The sequence below is a fragment of the Nomia melanderi genome, chromosome 12 (genome assembly GCF_051020985.1).
Source record: "Nomia melanderi isolate GNS246 chromosome 12, iyNomMela1, whole genome shotgun sequence".
NCBI classification, from domain to species: Eukaryota; Metazoa; Arthropoda; class Insecta; order Hymenoptera; family Halictidae; genus Nomia; species Nomia melanderi.
Window position 1 is genome coordinate 8,376,746 of NC_135010.1, and position 19,674 is coordinate 8,396,419.

Here is a 19,674-nt window from a genome sequence, read left to right on the forward strand (position 1 = left end):
GTTCCTTGAAGTAATAGGTGACAGGTCCTTATAAAATTTCAATTTTCATACTGAGAAACTGCGAAACTGAGGTAATATAACATTCCTTTTTCCATATTCAATCTCAATAAACTGAAAGTAACATGCAAACAAATCAAATTCCACGGAAACTCCCATCGTATTCCTCCTCAATGAACATTGAAAGCTACGAACTCAAAAATCGGTAACCTGCCGATTGCCTGGCCACAATACCAACCGATGTTCATTCACGGAAAACCAGGAGCAGAAGAGTGAAGGGGCAAACCAGACACAGATAGTCAGCACAGAGCTCGCTATTCGTTACTTTTCATTTATTCGATTCGGGCACACAGTTATTGCATGAATGATTATGCGCGCCGGCGGCAGAAGACTAAACTCCTCTGTCCAGCGGCGGCACGCAAAGTGGATCGTTTTCGTTACACTCAGCTGGCAGTTAACTTGGGTCGATATTTACGAAATCTAAAGCGGACACTTTGTCGTACATATGTATGCTCGTCGTTATTCTTCTTCTTCTTTTATTTATTTTATTCGCGTCATATTCTTTCCTCTTTTTTTTTTGCATTTTCTTTTCTTTTCAAGACCGAGACTTGGGCGCTTGATGGATGTGTGTGTAGTGTACGGCGTGTGGTGTGAACTGCGTTTCATGTCTGTGTATGTCCTCTGTGTGTGTGTACATGTAAATATATGTGATATATATTTTCGCGTGTACAGCTTTATCGCGTTGGTTCCGGTGGAAAAAAGATTCACTTACAAAAATTACCTCGGGACATTGTACTATGTGTGGCGTCGTCGTCGCCTCGACGACTTCAACGGGACTAGCGAACATGAGTTAGCGTAACGCGGCGCTTCAACTCCGTGAAGCAGCTTCTCTTGGGGGATAGGCGCGATTCTTTCCGTTTTCCTCTACATCTCCGTCCTCTTATCTCGCCCAGCACACCGCTACGGTCGATCCCTCTCGCCTCCGAAACGCAGAGGAAAAACAAATGCATTCGCGAGATCGGAGCCGCGCCTCGAACGGATTCATTCTCCTTTTTTTTTTTTGTTGCGAAACACGAAAATATCTCTTATTTACCATAGATAGTTCTGCCGGGACCTAAACACAGCGTCCCGGCCACAGGAATAGATTGCCGGGTATAGCTTGTACAGGTGCGCGACGCTTTTCGCTACGTTATGCTTTAAACGGCAGCAGGCGATACAACTTGCGCTCGGAATTTTCATTGTTCTCGCATGCGGTGCCACTTCTAATCGTACAAGGAACACGGAACATGCTTCGGGACACCTCCGCGACGATTATACACTGGTCGAGCTTGGGATTCACGTTAATGCCCGGTAACGAAGCTCGTCACTGGTTCCGTGTGTTTTACGTGTGTCTCGTGTATAGTTTTTTTTTTGTTTTTCTTTTTTACTTTGTTTCATGTTTCTTTTCAGCTAAGCAGCAGCGAGATTCGCGGGTCATGGGTTTTTTGCTCTCCTCGGAGTTACCGACGAACGGAGTCGCCTTAATGCCCGTTTGCACCTTCGTTTGAGGAGACTCGAAACCGAGCGAATTGATTAAGAGTAAACGTTAGAGAGTTCCGCTCCGAGATCTTGCGATTGGTCCTTCGCATTTTGAAATTTCTTACGGCCGCGGCGAGATTCGCTGGCGTGTAATTGCTACTTGCGATACACGCGACGCGTCGTCCGAACGCGGCCGCCATTTTGTTGACGTCTCGCCGAGTCATCGCCGCCGCGCGACGCAACGCGTCCGACCGAGTTTATTGTACAATTTGTTCAGTCTTTGTCGCGGAAACCAACCCATTGAAGAGGCGAAGATCAAAGAAAGGGGGGGATCGTCGGCAGTGACGAATGAAAAGGAGCGTCTCTTCGCAGGATGTATAATAAATAAATTGATGCATTACAATGCTACGAACGCGTGGCTCGGCACACAGCGCGGCGGTTGCGCGTTGCAGACGATTCAGTCGGGTACGGACGTCCTCGGGCTGTTTCTGGGTACTTGAAACTCGCTCCGACGAGGAGAGGAGCAGAGATTGAAGATCGAAACCTTAGTTACTCGAAGATACTTGTTCACGATGTTTGGAGAGTTTTGATGCTTTTATTGATTAAAATCTTACAATTGTTACTCTCTTCGACACCCGAATGGAGATCGTGTGTTCCCGACAGAGGTTTTCGACGTTCTATCGGCATTCATTGGACATCTGACGACATTTCGACACTAATTTATCGTAACACTTCACACTGAAACGCGAAATAGAACTATGCTCTTTGGTCTCGTTACCGATTAGGTCTTAATTGGTACCTATTTGATGATTCGCTAGGTCTCTATCTGATATTACCAAACTACTAGTTTATAAATATTCCCTGTACCCTGATATGAATTTTCTTCTTATTCAGACTATATCGTTAGGAATAAGAGTGCGCTGGAAACGGACGCAGTCTTCTTGGAAGAATACGATGACGAATGGAAACGGTGTATACAATTTCAAACGTGGACAATGTAGAAAGATAGCGTTTAGTCGTTCGTTAAACAAAATTACTTTATTTTTTATTTTTTAATTGAAATTCTTATCGTTAATCGAGATTCACCATTCAGATAAATTTCCTCGCCCCGGTTTACCTCGTCACAACTGAAGAATAAAAACCGATTACAACTGATCCCAACATAGGCAGTATAGTACTCAAATGGTCAACTTATTATCAACACGTCTATCTTCCGATGTACCAAATTCTAATTGCTATTGGATTGGCCAAAAAGTCTCCTCGCAACGTTCAAACAAATTCAACGTTAAACTTCATAAAACCATATATTGTTCAATCAATTTCTGCCATCGTCGTTCGTGGGTCGCAATGGAAGTTCAAAAAACTGAGAAGTCATTTTGGTCAACCGAATATAACATCGATATCAGACGCCCTTTCCGAATAAATGCGACATCCAGTCGAAAACCTCTAAAATAAACGGTACCGAAATCTTCCGTCGAAAATCCCGCTGCACAAGAGTTTCGATCTTCAACGCGTGGACCAATCTCGCACGCAGCGCACATATAAAAAAGAGAAGCGAGAGTTCAGCCGAATGACCTGCATTCGATCTTCGAAGCAGTAGAGTCCGGGCTACCCGAGAGACTCCGCGACGCGCCTGAGTGAACGCGAATCAAGAGAATCGTAATTCGTCACGGATCATCGTTCCCAGCATCTCACCGCGTTCTCCAATGAAACCGCGCGTCTCATTTGTCCGGCGACGACGATGACGACGACGCGTGTCCGCCAATGAGGAGCGAGCAGCGCGCTCAGCCGGCAAGCGCGCGAAAACTCGCCGCTATTGTACCCTTCGACAGTCACTCGAACACAGCTACGAACTTCCAACAAGAAGGAACATCAGATTTCGAGACGATCGTTGGTTGTCCTCGAATCCTCCTTCGACTGTATCGTTTCTTCCTCTCTTCTCTATCCCTCTTACTTCCTGTCGTCGTCTATGTTTCGTCCATTTTGGTCCTAGAATCAATCTCGTCTTCTCGGCCGAGAGCAACAGCAGCGCGCGCGACAGACTTCTTCGCTAATCGAGCATGAGAACCTCCAAGGACCGGGAGATCCAAGCGGCAATCTTCTCGCCAGAATGTGAAGCATCGTGGAACGTAGTTAGCTTCCCTCTATAGTAATACTTCCATCGACCGGAACGAGCACTATCTTCGAGATTTCTCCGTGACCCTGTGTGAGACCATCCCCTGAGAGAGACCAAAGCTTCACGACATCCTCTTCACCGTCGTCGTTTCGTCTAGCACCAGTGACGACCCGCCTCCGTCGTGTTCGTATACGCGTGCGCCGAATCGATATTCTCCACATTATACAAATTCGATGTCGTTTCGTTCCGGAGCCGCGCGAGGTCCGCATCACAGCTCTGGAAACCGGAATGCGAGCCACGAACGTTCCGCAATGGGTATTCGGGGTACGTAGGAAAATACTACGGCATTCTCGGGTAAGGAACAAGGGACAAAGGGTGGCGGCGCGGAGGAGAAAGGGAGGGTGGCAGGTCAGACAGATAAATAAAACAAGGGGACAGCTTGAGGAAGACCGTCCATGGTCGCGTGACTTAAATGTCCGCATACGTCGGATGATTTGGTTGCGTTGCTAGTCTGCGCTCCATTTCGATACCATTACGTGACACGCTTTTTAAATAAAGATAATAATATTAAATCGTAGTCAATATAATAATAATAATAATAATAATAATTAATAATAATTAATAATAATAATTATATAATAATATTAATAAACTCTGCAATATTCAATATAGGTTTGTTCACACGGACTAGATACACTTCCCGCCGAGCGACCGATCGATCGATACGCTCTTCCCTCTTGACTCGACCCTTGTGCTCATCGGACACGCATCTCGTTCAAGGCGCGCACGGGTTGAGGGAAGCGGGAGGAGGGTGCGGAGGAGGGGGAGCAGAACGGTGGAGAAGGTTGTTGGAGAGGGATGTGCGAGGAGGGGGGATCAGCAAGAGGAACGAGCCATGAATCGGTTGAATACATTGACCATTGACGCATGCCGCGCGTAATCACCGGGGTCGTGGCTAACGATTACCACAATCTTCGCCGTTCGGATGATCCGTCGCGGTTCTCTAGCTTTACGAATCAACGCGCTCCTCTACGAGCGCGCGCGTTCCCACACACACGCCACCGCTCGTTGGCGTCGCAACTAGCGACGACCATTTTTTCCCGCAAGCCGCGTGTCTCTCCGCGTTTATTAGAAAATAGATTGCACTTGGTGATAACCACGTGGCCTATCTCTCTCTCCCTTCTTCTTCTGCTCTCTATCTCCCCCTTTGTAATCGTTATCCATCGAAGGAGCAACACTGAGAGTCGGGGCTGCGCGCGCCGGGCTCACCGACCAATCCTTCCGTCGTTCCGTGCATCGGTCTGCTCGCGGCTCTCCGACGTTCTTCATCAACAGAGGCTGCAACATTTAGAGGCATCGCCTAGGTGAATGTGGCAGACCGTGGGCAACGCGGTGCACCCTTTGCCTACCACGCTCTCCTGGACCAGGTGCGGCAGGCCGAGATTCTGGTTGATGTCGCTGTCGCTGCCGCGGTGCTGGTGCTTCGCGTCGCACCATTGCCTGCGGTCCCGCCATTTGTCATCCACTGTCGAGCAGAACAGCATGGACTTGGGGGATGGTGGGCTGACGCGGTCCCGGGCGATGCTGCCGCAGGAACGAGCCTTGTACAACCGTCCCTTGCCGAATAAACCAGGCAGAGGTACACACAGCTTCTTGTGCAACGCGAAATAGCGACTCAAGAGTCGTATCTTCCTGTTCTTGCAGTCGTTCCTGTTCACGGAACCGTTCCTATTCTCCTTGTCGTCGGACGGTATCTGGTTTACCGAGCTGTTGTTCAAGTCCCACCTGTCGTCGCAGCAGATCTCGATTTGCTGGCAACAATTGTTCCCCTGTGGCTCCTGCTTGTTGCATCGGCCATTTGGGCTGCAACTGTTCTGACCGTTCGACGGCTGCGGCAAAGATGACTTGCCGGAAGTAAGAGACCAACTTTGCAGCAACCTCGCGCCGAATCCCTTAGCTTTCTGCATCGTGGCAGCAGCGTGCGACATGGTCTGCACGATGTTGTGGGACCCTGTACTGCTCTGGGATACCGAAGATGAAGAAGACGATATACTCTGCACGCCTAACACGGCTGAGTTGCGCGACACGTGGCACTGGTTGTGCCCTGAAGGCCCCTCAGCCTCTTGCACCTCTGTGATCCGGTTCAAGGATTGACTCTCCCGTAACCTAGTCTCACCGGCTCTTCTCCTTCCAGCTCGATGCCTCCTGCCGAATATCACCGGATTCTCTCCTGACCGATGCCTCCCGCCAGTGGTCGTAGTAGTCGTGGTTGTAGTATTGGTACCGCTGCTGCTGTCGTTTTGAGTCGTCTCGCTAGGAGCCTCTGCTGCGTGTTCCCCGTTGCTGACGCCGCCACCACCTCCGCCACCTCCTCCACTGCCACCTGGATCCTGGGAGTCACTAGAATCATCGTGACTATCACGCCTAGAAGGTAGAGGCTTAGCAGACGCACCAAGTTTATGAGCTCTCTTCTTCCTGCTCTCACTATCGTCATCGCTAGCGTCGGAACTAGAGCAAGACGTGGTGCGCGTCTTATGGAACTTGCTACGCTTCTGATCGTACCCTGTGCTCCGGACCACCCGGCACTTTGAACTACCGCTCTCTGGCGTCGGCACTGCTACCCGGTCGCCATCTTCCAGAATCTCATTCAGAGTCATCTGGGGCAGCGTGCCAGTGCTACCCGGTGAGGGCATGGTCTTGTACTTAGGGGTCAATAGCTGATTGTCGCCAACGACTACGGGATGAAGAGGAATGGAGACTGTAGAGGACTCCGTCAAGATTGTTGTAGTAGTGGTAGTTGAATTGGGGTCAGCTGGTTTCGGTACATTAGCTGACAAAGCGGAGTCCAAAGATGATCCTGTTGGCCGATGCTGCGACCCCATCCGCCATTTATTCGCCGGTACCGGTCCCATTGGTTTCAAGCACTCTGTAACAGACTTCGGTCTGTTCTCCATAGTAACTTGCTTCCTCGTCCAACCAGGTGAATCCCCGAGGCGGTTCTTCAGGTTCTCCTGGCAGCTGGGTACTTTATCCAGCAAGTTGCCTGGCTGAGTCCTGCTCACCATGTTCTGGAGGACAGGCGACAGGGTGTCATTCCCGGTGCTAGGACTAGACTTCAGCCTGTCCTCCCCGTCGATGATGGAAACAACGCTGCCGTCCTTCGATACGGTCCGCGATGGAGGTGGCTTGCCGGTCGGCTTCTCCGGCAGCTGCGACAGACGGTCCTGCAGGATGTGCGAGAGTTTGCCCTCGGAACGCGAGCCGCGCCGGTTGAACGAGTTCAGAGCGGAATTGCTGCCCCGATCGTCTCGACCCGAACACGAAGACACGTCGTCCTCGTCCTCGTCCTCCTCCTCCTGTACGATGCTGCATTTCCGCGTCCGCACGCTCTGCAAACAGAACACCCGTCTTTTTTCCCGCGGGAGGAACGATTTTCGGCAGAACTCTATGGTCTGCCATTTTTTTTCAATTGACGAATCATTGGCTCTGATTTTATTTGACACATACCTGAGGCACCTCGCCAGGGGTCCGAGGAAGGCTCAGCAACGTTTGGTTCACCGTGCTCAGAGAGTTCTGCTCGACACGCAGGTTGGTTGGTGTGTCATCTTGCCGCCTGAAAGTAGAAGATCGTTTTGGGGGTTGTTTGGTGTTAAGATGATTTGGACAGGGTGAGGTCTGAAATAAAGGTGATAAGCATACTTTGCGGAAACGTCTAGAATCTCTGGACGTGTCTTCTGCACCTGCTCCTGACGGTGGGCTCGCAGTTTCCTTTCGGCTAGCAGGAAATACGTCGCCGTTATGTGGTTGTACTCGTTCTTGTCTAGAGCACTATGGACAGAATGAACGATTACGCTATTTACGTATTATATAGTCAAGGAAAATAGTGTTCTTGGAAACTAACTGTTAAAATCGTTATGTTATTAGTAACTAAATTAAAGTAGTAAATTCAAAATTGGGATTCTTTTCAGCCAAGAATGTTGGTGTAAGCCAGTTGAACCGCCCTATATACCTGATTAGCTGACACAGCGAACGAAATAATTGGCAGTACACAAGATACGGTTATTTGGCAAGGAGTCTCGAATATTTGATATCGAAGATATAAGTCAAACACTGTTATGAAATTGATTTACTCACTCCAATATTTCTTCTTTGGTGGCGATGTTACCATTAACCATTTTGGTGATTATATGATTATGATGATCGTCAGACACTTGTTGCCTAGAAACAAGTGGCAACGCTTCCACGGGATCCGAGTCGCTCCCGATCGCCAACCAAGGGTCAGCAGCGATTTCCTCGAGCGTCGCTCGGCCCTCTGGCTCTCTGACGAGCATTTTAGCGATCAGCCGCTTGCAACCCTCCGATACATGCGGCGGAATAGAGTACTTGCAGTCCATGATCATCGTGAGGGTCTCGCTGTCGTTAGCCTCTTGGAATGGAGCTTGGCCGCACACCAACATGTACAAAATAACACCTAGGGACCAAACATCTGGAAGCAAACACAGAAAAATGGTTTTACAAGGAAACTAGAATTCAATAGAAAATTGAATACTGAAATCTATGAAAATTGAAAATTTTATAAATATTTCTGTGAATCAGGAGACAATTTAAAAATATTTCAATTTCAAATCTTATTAATTTCAAAATATTCGAATCTCCATTTATATTAATTTGAACATATTTGAATTTCAATAGATATTAATTTCAAAACATTCCAATGTCTATTAATTCGAAAACATTTCAAACTGAATTTTCAATTTTCAATTTGAATAGTATCTGATTACAAACAACTTAGAATCACCATTAAAATTTATTAGGTTTTTCACAACATTAAATTTTAGTCTAGCGTTGAATATAATCATTTATTCAAATTGTTCCGTTAACTTCTCTCTGGCAATAAACCATAAAACAGGATCCGGTGGAGATTAAATTGTTTTGTATTCGTGCTTACCGACAGCGGGAGCATCGTAGCTATCTCCGAGGAGAATTTCCGGCGCGGAATACGCCAGCGAGCCGCAGGAAGTTTCCAGCTTCTGGCCAGGGCAAAACCTATTGCTAAATCCGAAGTCGGTGAGCTTCACGGTGCCGAGTTTCTCGAAGAACACCACGTTCTCGGGTTTCAGGTCCCTATGCACCACGTGTAATCGATGGCAATATGATATGGCTCTGACTATTTGCCGGAAATAGGTCCTGGCCACCTGTGGTCGATTAAAAGCGTATCAGTGTACCTCCGACAAAGGGGTTGCTTGCCTCAACATTTCGCCCGTCTCCTCGCGGAAGAGAAAGGATCGACTGAACCCACTGTACTGTCGACTCAACCCATTATTGCCGTTTCAAACTTCCTAAATATGTCATTTCATATAAAAATCAAATACTCCTAAGAGTATTCTATATAAAAATAAAATATCGAACAAATTATCCACTATACATGAATCGCTCAGAAGTCAATGCGGTTAAGTTCAGAGAACAAAAATTGAGAAAAATAAAGTTTCAGCTTCTGAAATGATTGTACATATTCAGAAGCTGTAAGAAGCTATTTCTGACCTAGAAAAAAACGAAGAACCGAGTAAATCCTTGAATTACTAAGAAGAACATCATTTATTCCATTAAAACTTACAAAAATCAGAAAACATCAAAAAATAGACTTAACCACATTGGCTTCCGAGCGACTCGTATCCCGAATTGCAAAACTGCGGCAGAACTGCTTGCAAACATTTATCACGATAAACCAGCGTTGCTTTCTAATTCGTGTTTACGACAAGTAATATTTACTTCAAATTTAATTGCAGCACTACACATTTACAGCGCACAAAAGTGTGCCAACCATTAAAAGAGACAGCCGCAATGGACATTCGATCGGATCCCTACATCGCCATCCAGCATCGCGCAATTTCTAATCAAAAAAATAATAAACCGTTGATCCCCGTCTATAAGCAACAGCATAAAGTAATCTACATTCTGCATAAAGACTCACGAGCCAACCGATTATCCGAATATCGCTTCAACATCGACATAACGAATGGAACACCGGCGTTAATGAGTAGACCGTCAAGAGAAACTCGAGAGAAAACCGAGAGAAACTTTTCCGCGGAAGATTATCTCGGGCAGTTTGATCGCTTTCGTTAAGAAACATATTCCAGCCGACAGCAGTTTTCCCAATTAATCGCAACTGGATCGCGACGGTGTTGTCACGGTCGGACGTTACCTCCTCGCTGAGGCCGCTGTCGTGCCGCATGATGTAATCGTATAGATCACCGCCATCGCCTAGCTCCAGGATCAAGTAAAGCTTCGTCTGGGTGTCTATCACCTCGTAAAGCCTGACCACGTTCGGATGTTGCACCAGCTTCATGCATCTCACCTGGGAGAGGGAAACAAAGAAGATAGGTACACAGAGCGCCGCGTCAGGCATAAACTGGTCAACGACCCTTTCTCCGTCTTCCCTGCCTTCCCCCCGCTGCCATCATCCGCACCCCCCCTCCCCCACCTTTTCCCCATCTCGCGCTATTATCTCGTTGACCTTAACGAGATCTACAAGGTTCGAAGCGGAATCCGTTCCGTAGATCTTTCCTATGCGATACGGCGTGTCGGACGGATCTTACGCAATCGGTCGTTAGGATTTAACGCCGTGTTCCGCGGAATGATGGAAATCAAGCTCGTAGGAAGCCGTTCAAGCTATCAGACTGTCCGCCATCGGCGAGCGCGTTCGAATCTTGGTCAATTGACACTTTCAGCGAGCGCGCGCGCGTGGCCGGTCGTCATTGGACGCGGTGTCTTCGGCGTTGAAGAGGAAACAATTTATCGCGGACGACCCGCGAACTGTGAACTTGACGCGGTTCACCCTACTGTGTTGTTCAGGACTTCTTGCTGTTGATGGGGTTTAGTTCGTTGATGGGAATAGTAAAAGGATTTTGATTCTCTTGCTTTACGGTGGTTGCGGAATAGCGGTAGATATAGGAAATTAGTTTAGGAATTAATTGCTTCGTTTATATGATAATGGGGTATAAATATTTGGCAGTTTAAATGTTAATAGAGTTATGGTTATTTAAATTGTTTCTATTGGTTGATATAGTTATCATTATATTTTTACCAAATTTGTTTATTTGGTACGCAGAATTGATATGTTGGTTTCCGACAGAAATGGTTTTTCTGCAATTGGTCACCAAGCTGTGAATCAAACGATTTTGTGCAGGAAGAATGATTCATGAAGCTTGATTCATTCATTGATTCACTGTCGGATATCTGCATTTCCGAACCACATTTCTCGACAAATTAATATGAATTTCAATAAGGAGAACTTCCGCAAATTTCAAGTATTTGAACATATTCTTATTACATTGAAGCTGCTTCTGGCATTGAAATGTGCATGACGAAATCCCTACGAAGTATTTGAAATGTTTAGCCGAGCCGAGGAACGTATCAGGGTTAAAGACAAGCAAACAATTCATTTTCGTTCGATGATTTGTTTTCCTCCATTGTGGACTTTCCGAACAAACATAGGTATGAACGTGTAAACGAAGTGGTGAGTCAGAGTATTCAGCACAGAGTGGAGATACTTTAGCAAAGAAGTTTTACTCGAATGAAACATAAATCGGTTGGATTTCTATTTTTCCTTTTTCTTTTCCGTGGAATCCGTAGGCAGCTCGACGCGCGAAATAGAATTTTATAGTTCCCGCGGAGATGCTGGTCAGCGTTCGATTTGACGTAATAAAACCGATCGTGGGCAAGCAATTTTGTTTTTCCGCGTGAACAATGCCACCTACGAGTGGGGATTTCATACGTTACAATCCGATAGAGCCATTGTTCCGACCAATATGTTCTGCAATCCAATAAATCTCTTTCAATTAATTCTCAATCGGCCGGGTGAAATATTTGTTCGCAGTTTTGTATGGTCGACGAAGCGAGCGATATTCTCGCGTCTAAGAGAAATCTCGTTTCGACCTTAACACAGAACATTAACAAGTAGGTTGAAACGAGTATTGCAATAATTCTTCGCGCGTATTACTTTCCACTTTATTGAAAAGAGAATTTCAAGACCGAAGAGAATTTTCCAATCTCAGACTAACGAGAGTTCCATTTAAAAGACGTTAGGAAACCTTTATTTATTGCTAATGTAGATATTTTCAACTGTAAAAGAACTATATCAAAAATATGTATATATATATACAACTATTTCAATTTTTTCTTAGTATAAATACTATAAATACTAATAATAAAAGTCAAAATTCCAAGGAAATATATCTCTCCACACGTTAACTTAATATTCATCGCATTCAAAACCCCTCCACTATAAAACACAAACATAAATAAAACCTTCCCTCATCTCCCACTATCCTATATTCCTCTATTTCCAATGAACAAGATTAAACTCAGCTACTTATCTCTTCAAACCATCGATCTCTCATATCTCTATCTCAGTTCAACAACCAAAGAAGGAATTAACACGTTGAATGCCATGGGTGTCACCGGTGACCAAATCGAATTACTACAGTTCACTCGATTAAACCATGATTATTTGCAAACATTCCTATATTATAAATAAATACCTAATGCGGTGACACTCAGCCAGATAAACATGCAATAATAATAATGCAACTCAATCGAACGATTCAACATTTGATTTCTTCCATTTTGTGCGTTTTCTCCGTGTAATCGTGCGGCATTCAACGTGTTAAATTAGCGAAACAAGATAGCCGATAGCCAAGAACGACCGCTGCGTTTTCCCACTCGACAAAACAGTCGGAGAGCCACAGATCCGTCCGGCGTCGGAATAAAAACACTTCGGCCAGCGGTGTCTGTAAACAGAAGGGAGGAAGCAAGGAAGGAAGGAAGGAATTAGCATGCGTTTCGATTTCCTTCTCGGCCTCCTTTATGCTCGGCGTTCTCATTCACGCGACGCGCGCAGAGTGTAGGGGGAATAGGGGAATTAACAAAGGGCGGGAAGGATACGGAGTCAGACCGTATCGACGAGGCGCGCAGCGCAACCATCGTTGGTCCCCGGTGGATGAAAGAACCGTCTAGCCTAGGCTTTTCTGCGCGCTCCCTCACCTCCTGAAAGAGGTGCGCCCTCGAGACCTCGTCGAGTTTGCTCTTGTCGATGACCTTCACTGCGACCTTCTCGCCGGTGAAAACGTGCCGTGCCAGCTTCACGACGGCGAAATGACCGCGGCCGAGTGTCTCCTCCAGGTCGTACAGGCCGGCGATCTTGCCATCGTAGTTGCTGTATCCCACCCTCCGATGCATCTCGCGTCCCTGCAAACATAGAAACAGTAGTTTGTAGACTTTCTGTTCTGTTTCGAAGATTAGCTGTTGTTCAGAATTCTTCCGAGCGTGGCGCTGATCTTAACCCCTTGGCGTACTATTTACTTTCGTTACTAAGCTCGTGTAACATTTTGCTATCGACGATTTGGCAGAAATGCAATAAAATTTTCTATTCCACTTGAAGTGGAAATTTCATTTGAAGAGAATAAATTGATAACAGTGGAATAGTTGTTTGCTTTGATCCATGGGTAACGAACAACGTTGATTGTTGTTAAATTGGTCTAGAAATCTTCATCGCGAGTCTTACTCGTCATTTTCGAATTTTCAACTTGAAATTATTTTCCAAGTTTAGTGATATATTTTCAATTAACTGTTCTGCTTTTCCAATAACGATTATAAAATTAACTGTAGAAAATGTCCAAAGTTTAATTGAGGAAGAATAATGAAACTGAAATATTTAAAATATGCAGAACCTTGAGCAGATGAAGCTAAATTATATATCAACTGCTTAACATTCAAACTATCAAGCAATCAGAGCGACTTATTTTCATTTTTTGGAATTAATAAAATATCAATATTTGTACATCTTGTCGGTGATAGCAATTTTGGAACAGTTTCGACGTGCGTGGCACGTCTTTCCAATCGCGAGAGGTTAAATGTCCAATGTCATTTTCAAGATAAATAGTTTCACAAAAGGTGGAAAGTCAAGATTTTTCGCAGTGATCGCTTTCCTAACTTTCCTTTGACTAGTTTGAAATGGAGTAAGAACTAGATTAGGTAGATGGATTAGGTAGAATGGGAATTTCTGTACACGATGAGATCTGGAAGCTTTAGAAACTCTTCAACCTGCTAGATTATTAAGCTGACATTCTTTCATTAAAAACGTCAATACGTTGTTCGTTCATTCAAAATTAAGCGCAAGTAAGACGTAACTTGGAGCAGTGTAAATATAATTACAAAGGCAGAAACGTAAGTTTTCAAGACGATATGTAAGAAACTGATGGAACACCATGTTTTTTCCAGTTTGATTGCAAAATGAGTACACTTTCATAAATATGCAATCGTTATGTAATACTGACTTTTCATGCATTTCAAAGAGCATACATCGTAAGGCACGTGTAAGGAATATCTTCTTTACGTGCAGAAGCATACACAAAAGACACTTCGATCTCGTCGGACAGAGATAAGAATTCTGTGAATAGAAAGTGGAACTACTCTATTATATATAACAAGGATAAAGAACCATTATAATTCTTGTTTACATGAATACCCATCGTTGGGCACAGTTTACGTCGTGTAGCGTTACAACAATGTGTCTTTTTAATTAAAACTCTTTAATGGTAAGGGTCAACATTTTGAGCGACCCATCGAAGTAGGGCGATCGGAAAAAAATACGTGTACACAGTTCATTGAATTTCTCGTCACTTTATTCTGAACGGGAACGTGATCTTATTAAAAAAGAAAACATCGATACCCCTAAAGTTCCAAGAAAAAAGAATGTCCCTACGAAGCGAACAACTTTACCCTCCAACGAGATTTTTACACGTTACGAAGAAATACGATAATTTTAAAAGTTTCAAGTGAAAATAACTTCCAAGTTCACGGGGTAAAGTTTCTAATAGTTCCTGTCGTGTAAAACGTTTCGAAAACTACAATTACACGGTCGAGAACAAACAAAGCACACATTTATCTTTGAAACTGCGTAAGTAAAATTTATCTTCTCATCCCTCGTATAACGTGGCCGAAGGAAGTTTCAAGAATGTAAATTTTTCATTCTCCAACAGCACAAAACAGTAATTTAGCATACATCGTGCGACAATCAACAAATTTTCATAAAATCGAAAAGTATTTTAAATAATTCGATACACCGTTCCTCACTCACGAATCACCTTCACCACAATAAAATACTAAAAATCGAAATCGATCAATGTTCTCATCATTCCCGAACACCCCGTAGATGACATGAATTTCAGGAGGGTAACAATTCACGTCGGTGATTGTAATAACAACCTGCACGTGCCGCGCGAACGTCGAATCAGCAAGGAATAACGAACCGATTGTCCGCCACGTACAGGGTGTCCCAATAATCCTGGCACAAACGGAACGAAAATGACACCATCGACAGGTAAATTCAAAAATACATCGAATATTAACACATTCCGCACTGGTAACGAAGAATCTCGCTTTTATATAAAGACACTTAGCTATGCAACTTTGCTAATTACCACAGCATTGGAAAAAATATTAAATTCGACTCGAATTGATTATCTATTTAAAATATATAACATCAACAATATGATATCCGAGTTTCTGTATCTATAGTGATATAAGTTGATCTCACTGAAAATTACCATCCGCACAATTCAGTTTCCTGAAAATTAGCAATTTATTAACGGACACGAATATCCATATCCATAAGAACACGGTAGTTTAATCGAACAAAATTCATTTAACGCGTTATGCTCGTCAGGACAAGTGAACTCAAAAGATAAGAAACTATCGAACTCCATTGAATTTCTCACGCGTTCAGCGTTCCATTTCGTTTTCATTGTAGTTAAAATGTACAGAACAATGTTTCCACTTGAGGAGCCACCCCAGCAAACGATTACACGGGCACCCTGTATAGAAAATAAATTTCTACGCCCACTGGACTGGTGGAATCAGGCTCAAGGCAGTCGTGTGCACTCTCACTTTTCCGTTGCACCGGCTGTTCCTTCGACGAGCGACGCTGTCTTCGCGTATAAGGGTAAACCAGTCCCGCTTCCGGTGACGGCCTCCCTTCCGGGAGACCGAAAGCGACGGGTTGGGCTCGCCCGCTGCCGAGATCGATCGATCCTTTTCGAGAGTGTTTTCCGGTGCAACGATTCCGGCTATCCGGGAAAAGGGGTCGCGAATATTTTTAGCACGAACCTGCAATAATTAAAGGACCTCATCGATCCGCTATACGGTCGATCGATCTTAACAGTAGATTTACGGGACCCGTCGATTTGACGGTTATATAAATTTCGTAGACGCTATTCGGCGAAAGCTTGTATACAGTTTGATTAACACTGAACGTATCGACTTTATATATACCTATACCTACTGTAACTAGTTAAATAACTAGTTCTACAATGAAGATAAACATGTTGAACGATTAATCGGATGTGGGAATTAATTTAGTGTTCAACGAACAAAGATAAGTGGAGAATTTTGAAGCATATTTTAAAACCGATCATTTGACCGTTGGTGGTATGTTTAATAGTAAAGTAATTATATGAGTATTCTATGATATCTTGTTCACGATTATTTAATTCTATTAATAAGCATTCTATTAATAATGATATTTAAGTATCTTAACATTTTGTCTTACGAATGGACTCAAACATTTTTACGCTATTTATTTTTCTAGCAACTTTGTAGATAGGATTATAAAGGAAACTGAAGTGTTAGAGGTCCAGTTAAATGTATTTATAAAAATGAAGAAATTATTTTAATACAATATTTTTCTTAAAGGGTTAGTCCTATGATTGTAAAGCCTCAATTTCTAAAATATATATTGTTTACGAATGCGTATTGATTTTTCTAGAAATAACAAGCCTACGACTAATGTCCCTAAATCTAGTATTAAAGATTCGAAGGAATCGTGTTCGCGCGGGATTCGTGTTTCGTTTCCCTTCTCCTTCGACGAGAGGGAGAATTAGTTTGAATTCAATGTCGTGGCGAGTTTAATTTCGCCGTGGCTGTGTAAGATGCTCTTCAGGTGTCGGCCGTTGGGGCCGAAGTAATTAGAAAGATTGGAATTTCCGTGCCACGCTCCACTAACCTAAAGTATACACTTTCGAGATTGTACGCTCTGATCTGCCCAGGAATATTTAAGTTTAGGCTTCGGGGAGGGAGAAGAGTTTCTTGAGAGTTCTCGTGGAAATGTTGAGGATTTCGCTGGGGGTATTCTTTCATTAGGGGTAACTAATTTGTATTATACGAGATTGGCTGAAGTATCCTTGCAGTTTTTAAGACGGATTAAGCATGAGTTTCCTTTCGGTGTACTGAAGCTTGCGGAACTTTATAATACCCGATGAGCAACTCACTCATTGCTCCATGCATTTATTAAATTATGATATTAATTCGTGTACTAGATTTAAAAATCATTTAAAAACACAAATTCAGAAACATATCATGACAGAATAATCTGATACTAACGATGTTTAATTCAAAATTCAAACGACCATCAGAAAACTTTTAAAAATCATACTGGAGAAATGAGACAATTTTTTAGCTGATTCGATACATTATTCTGTTCTCATTAATTATTACTCCAGAGTATATTTGTTTAATAATAATTTCCAAAACAAACTAAGTTATATATTATGATAGAATAATCTACATTAATGATGTTTAACCCAAGTCTCCATCAAAACGAGAATTATCAATGCAAGACTGCAATCATTCTAATTTACACAACACCAACCTAGAATAATAATAAATACTTCCTCCGTCATTATATACATAACGAACCTTCTTTATTTAAACATACATTTCTCAACTCTTCTCAAGTTACCTTCCTCCATCTCGGAAACACTGAACACAACATCCTCTCCAAAACAACGACAATTTTCATCGCATCCAAAGTTCTTATTCCCACCAGCCAGCAAAAATATCAAATTCCATACTAAAAACCGTCGTGCGCATCCAGCGTGTCACACGAACAAAGAGAAATTTCAAATTTCCTCGAAAAAAGCCATTCCTATAGGAAGTCCCGCGCGGAGCGGTCGGTTGAGCGGCCGATCGCGAGATAGACACTTCATAAAGCCGCGTTCTTGCAACCGAGTCGTAAAAATAACTGACCTGTAAAATTTCGGCGGTACGCGTGCTGGCCGCTCGACTTTCGCAGGAAGTGAGTACCGCGCCTCCGGGAGGATCGCAAATATCATTCCGTTCCTCGGACACGCGTCACCGGTCGGTTCCGGTTTCTTTTCGGCGCGCATTTACGTCAAGGCCTACGTTATACCGTATGTATGTACGTAAGAAACGCGCCGCGCAATGCTGTCGCCTATCCGCCAGACTGTTTCGGGCGCACACGTGTCTAGGCGTTGATGGTAACGGAACGACGGATGTAAAAATACATTTCTTTGAAGTGCACTGAAGTATGAAAGGAACGGGCGACGCTGAGAAACAAGAAGTTCGGTAATTGCACGGAATCGCTACCGCGCCATGGAATAGGCTGTAAACTTTTTAGCCACCGTTACCAGAGTGTAAAGACATTATTGCTTGATTGTAAACTGTAAAAAGATGATAAACAAGGAAATATTGAGGAATGTCATAATGATTTTCATTGTTTTTGTCGTTGTTGTATTGATTTCGTTTGCGTTAAGTTCTACTTCGTCACTTTGGGTACAGGCAAAAAGACGAATGTTTGTGGTAGCAAATTGTAAATGATGCGAAAATTCTTTTCCTAATATAATATTCGTATTAGTGTCATTTACGTGGAGTTATGAATTGGAACAATTACCAGAAGCTACACCAACCCTCCCCGCTACCCCCTCCAACAAGTGGTTTAAAATAAAACCAGACGTATCGCTGGTGATCCGCGTTCCCAGTCGATTATAAAAATACTTGGCAGTCTCGTAGGAGCGCAGGAATTCGATGATTCATTTTCATTGGGTGGTTAAGGGATGAAATTTTTTCCGAGAAAATTATTTTCATTTCTCTAAGTAGCGAATGACTCATTTTATTATTTCTTTGGCATTTTTGGATTTGGGACTAGTTTTATAATAACCAGAATAGAGGAATAGAAATGGAAACTTTGTATTTATGAATCTAATATTAAAACTTATGTTAAGATTTCGTCGATGAATATACGCAAACTTCGTAAGTACTTACGAATGGAAATTATCAACGAACATCGCTGTCTCTTTGTTAAGTCCCTGTGCACACTGCTTCCGAAAAATCGTCTATTTTATCAGTGAACTACGCCGAAACGCAATAAAGAATGAATACAAAGCAATTCCATTGAAAACGTCGAAGAAACGCATACAAAGGAAGAATGACTCGATACAATTTTAAGTTCAGTTTCAGGATTACTTGGCGAGGAAACATTTATTTGAGGAGCCTTCAAAGAATTAAGTACCGGCTCCGTAAATACTCGTTCCATCGAGAATTCCAACTTTGTACCATTGAAAAGTTGCCGTCAGTTCGGAACTTCCATAAACTGAGAAGTCAACGCTCGCCTCCGCGATTTGCCATTTCTCGAAAGTTTAAATGGCTCAATGGCCAGGCGCGCGGCTTGGCCGGCTGTATTTAAGGGAATCTCGAGAAGGCATCGTCGAAGCGGTGCCTTTCGTAACGCTGCCGATACGGTTCCGTAATCCTCCGCGCACTTACATAAGCGCACGTGTAACAAGTGAATTTATTTTCCCCCGGTACGACGATTCGACCGTCGATGCCGGATTCAACGAGTTTGTTTACCCGTTCGCCGAATTGTGACGTAAAACGAGCGCAAATCCGCCCCGTGGAATTAACCCTCCGCAGCCGAGTGCCAATTTTCAATCGCCATTTTGTTTGGCGCGGTAAACCTGTGAAGTTTGGTATTCGATGTTAATCCGTTGGTCGGAAGTTTTTTAAAATATTCAAAATCCTGTCAATAGCAAGCTAAATTATAAGTCAAATTCTTAAATAGTATAAAGGAAGAGAATTACAAATTGATCTTTTGTTATTTAAATAATTGAATTGCTTGCTTGTAATATCTGATTTCAGATATTAAAGGACTGAATTTTATATAAAGTATACATGAAATATTCATATAAAAT

The 19,674-nt window shown here is 43.5% G+C and overlaps 1 protein-coding gene across 5 annotated transcripts in view; it reads right to left on the reverse strand.

Moving 5' to 3' along the window:
- Positions 1-1,398: 1,398 nt before the first annotated feature.
- Positions 1,399-19,674, reverse strand: part of Snrk (SNF related kinase) — a 37,022-nt gene continuing 18,746 nt past the window's right edge. For 2 of the 5 annotated variants that reach the window (XM_031975179.2, XM_031975178.2), the window contains exons 2-9: positions 12,674-12,877; positions 9,834-9,986; positions 8,580-8,826; positions 7,766-8,117; positions 7,331-7,459; positions 7,139-7,244; positions 5,041-7,020; positions 1,399-4,969 (exon numbers count right to left, since the gene is read on the reverse strand). In XM_031975179.2, the coding sequence (XP_031831039.1) occupies positions 4,760-4,969; positions 5,041-7,020; positions 7,139-7,244; positions 7,331-7,459; positions 7,766-8,117; positions 8,580-8,826; positions 9,834-9,986; positions 12,674-12,868 (3,372 nt within the window). In that variant the 5' untranslated portion in view covers positions 12,869-12,877 and the 3' untranslated portion in view covers positions 1,399-4,759. The other 3 variants (XM_031975180.2, XM_031975182.2, XM_031975176.2) reach the window with 3 other exon arrangements.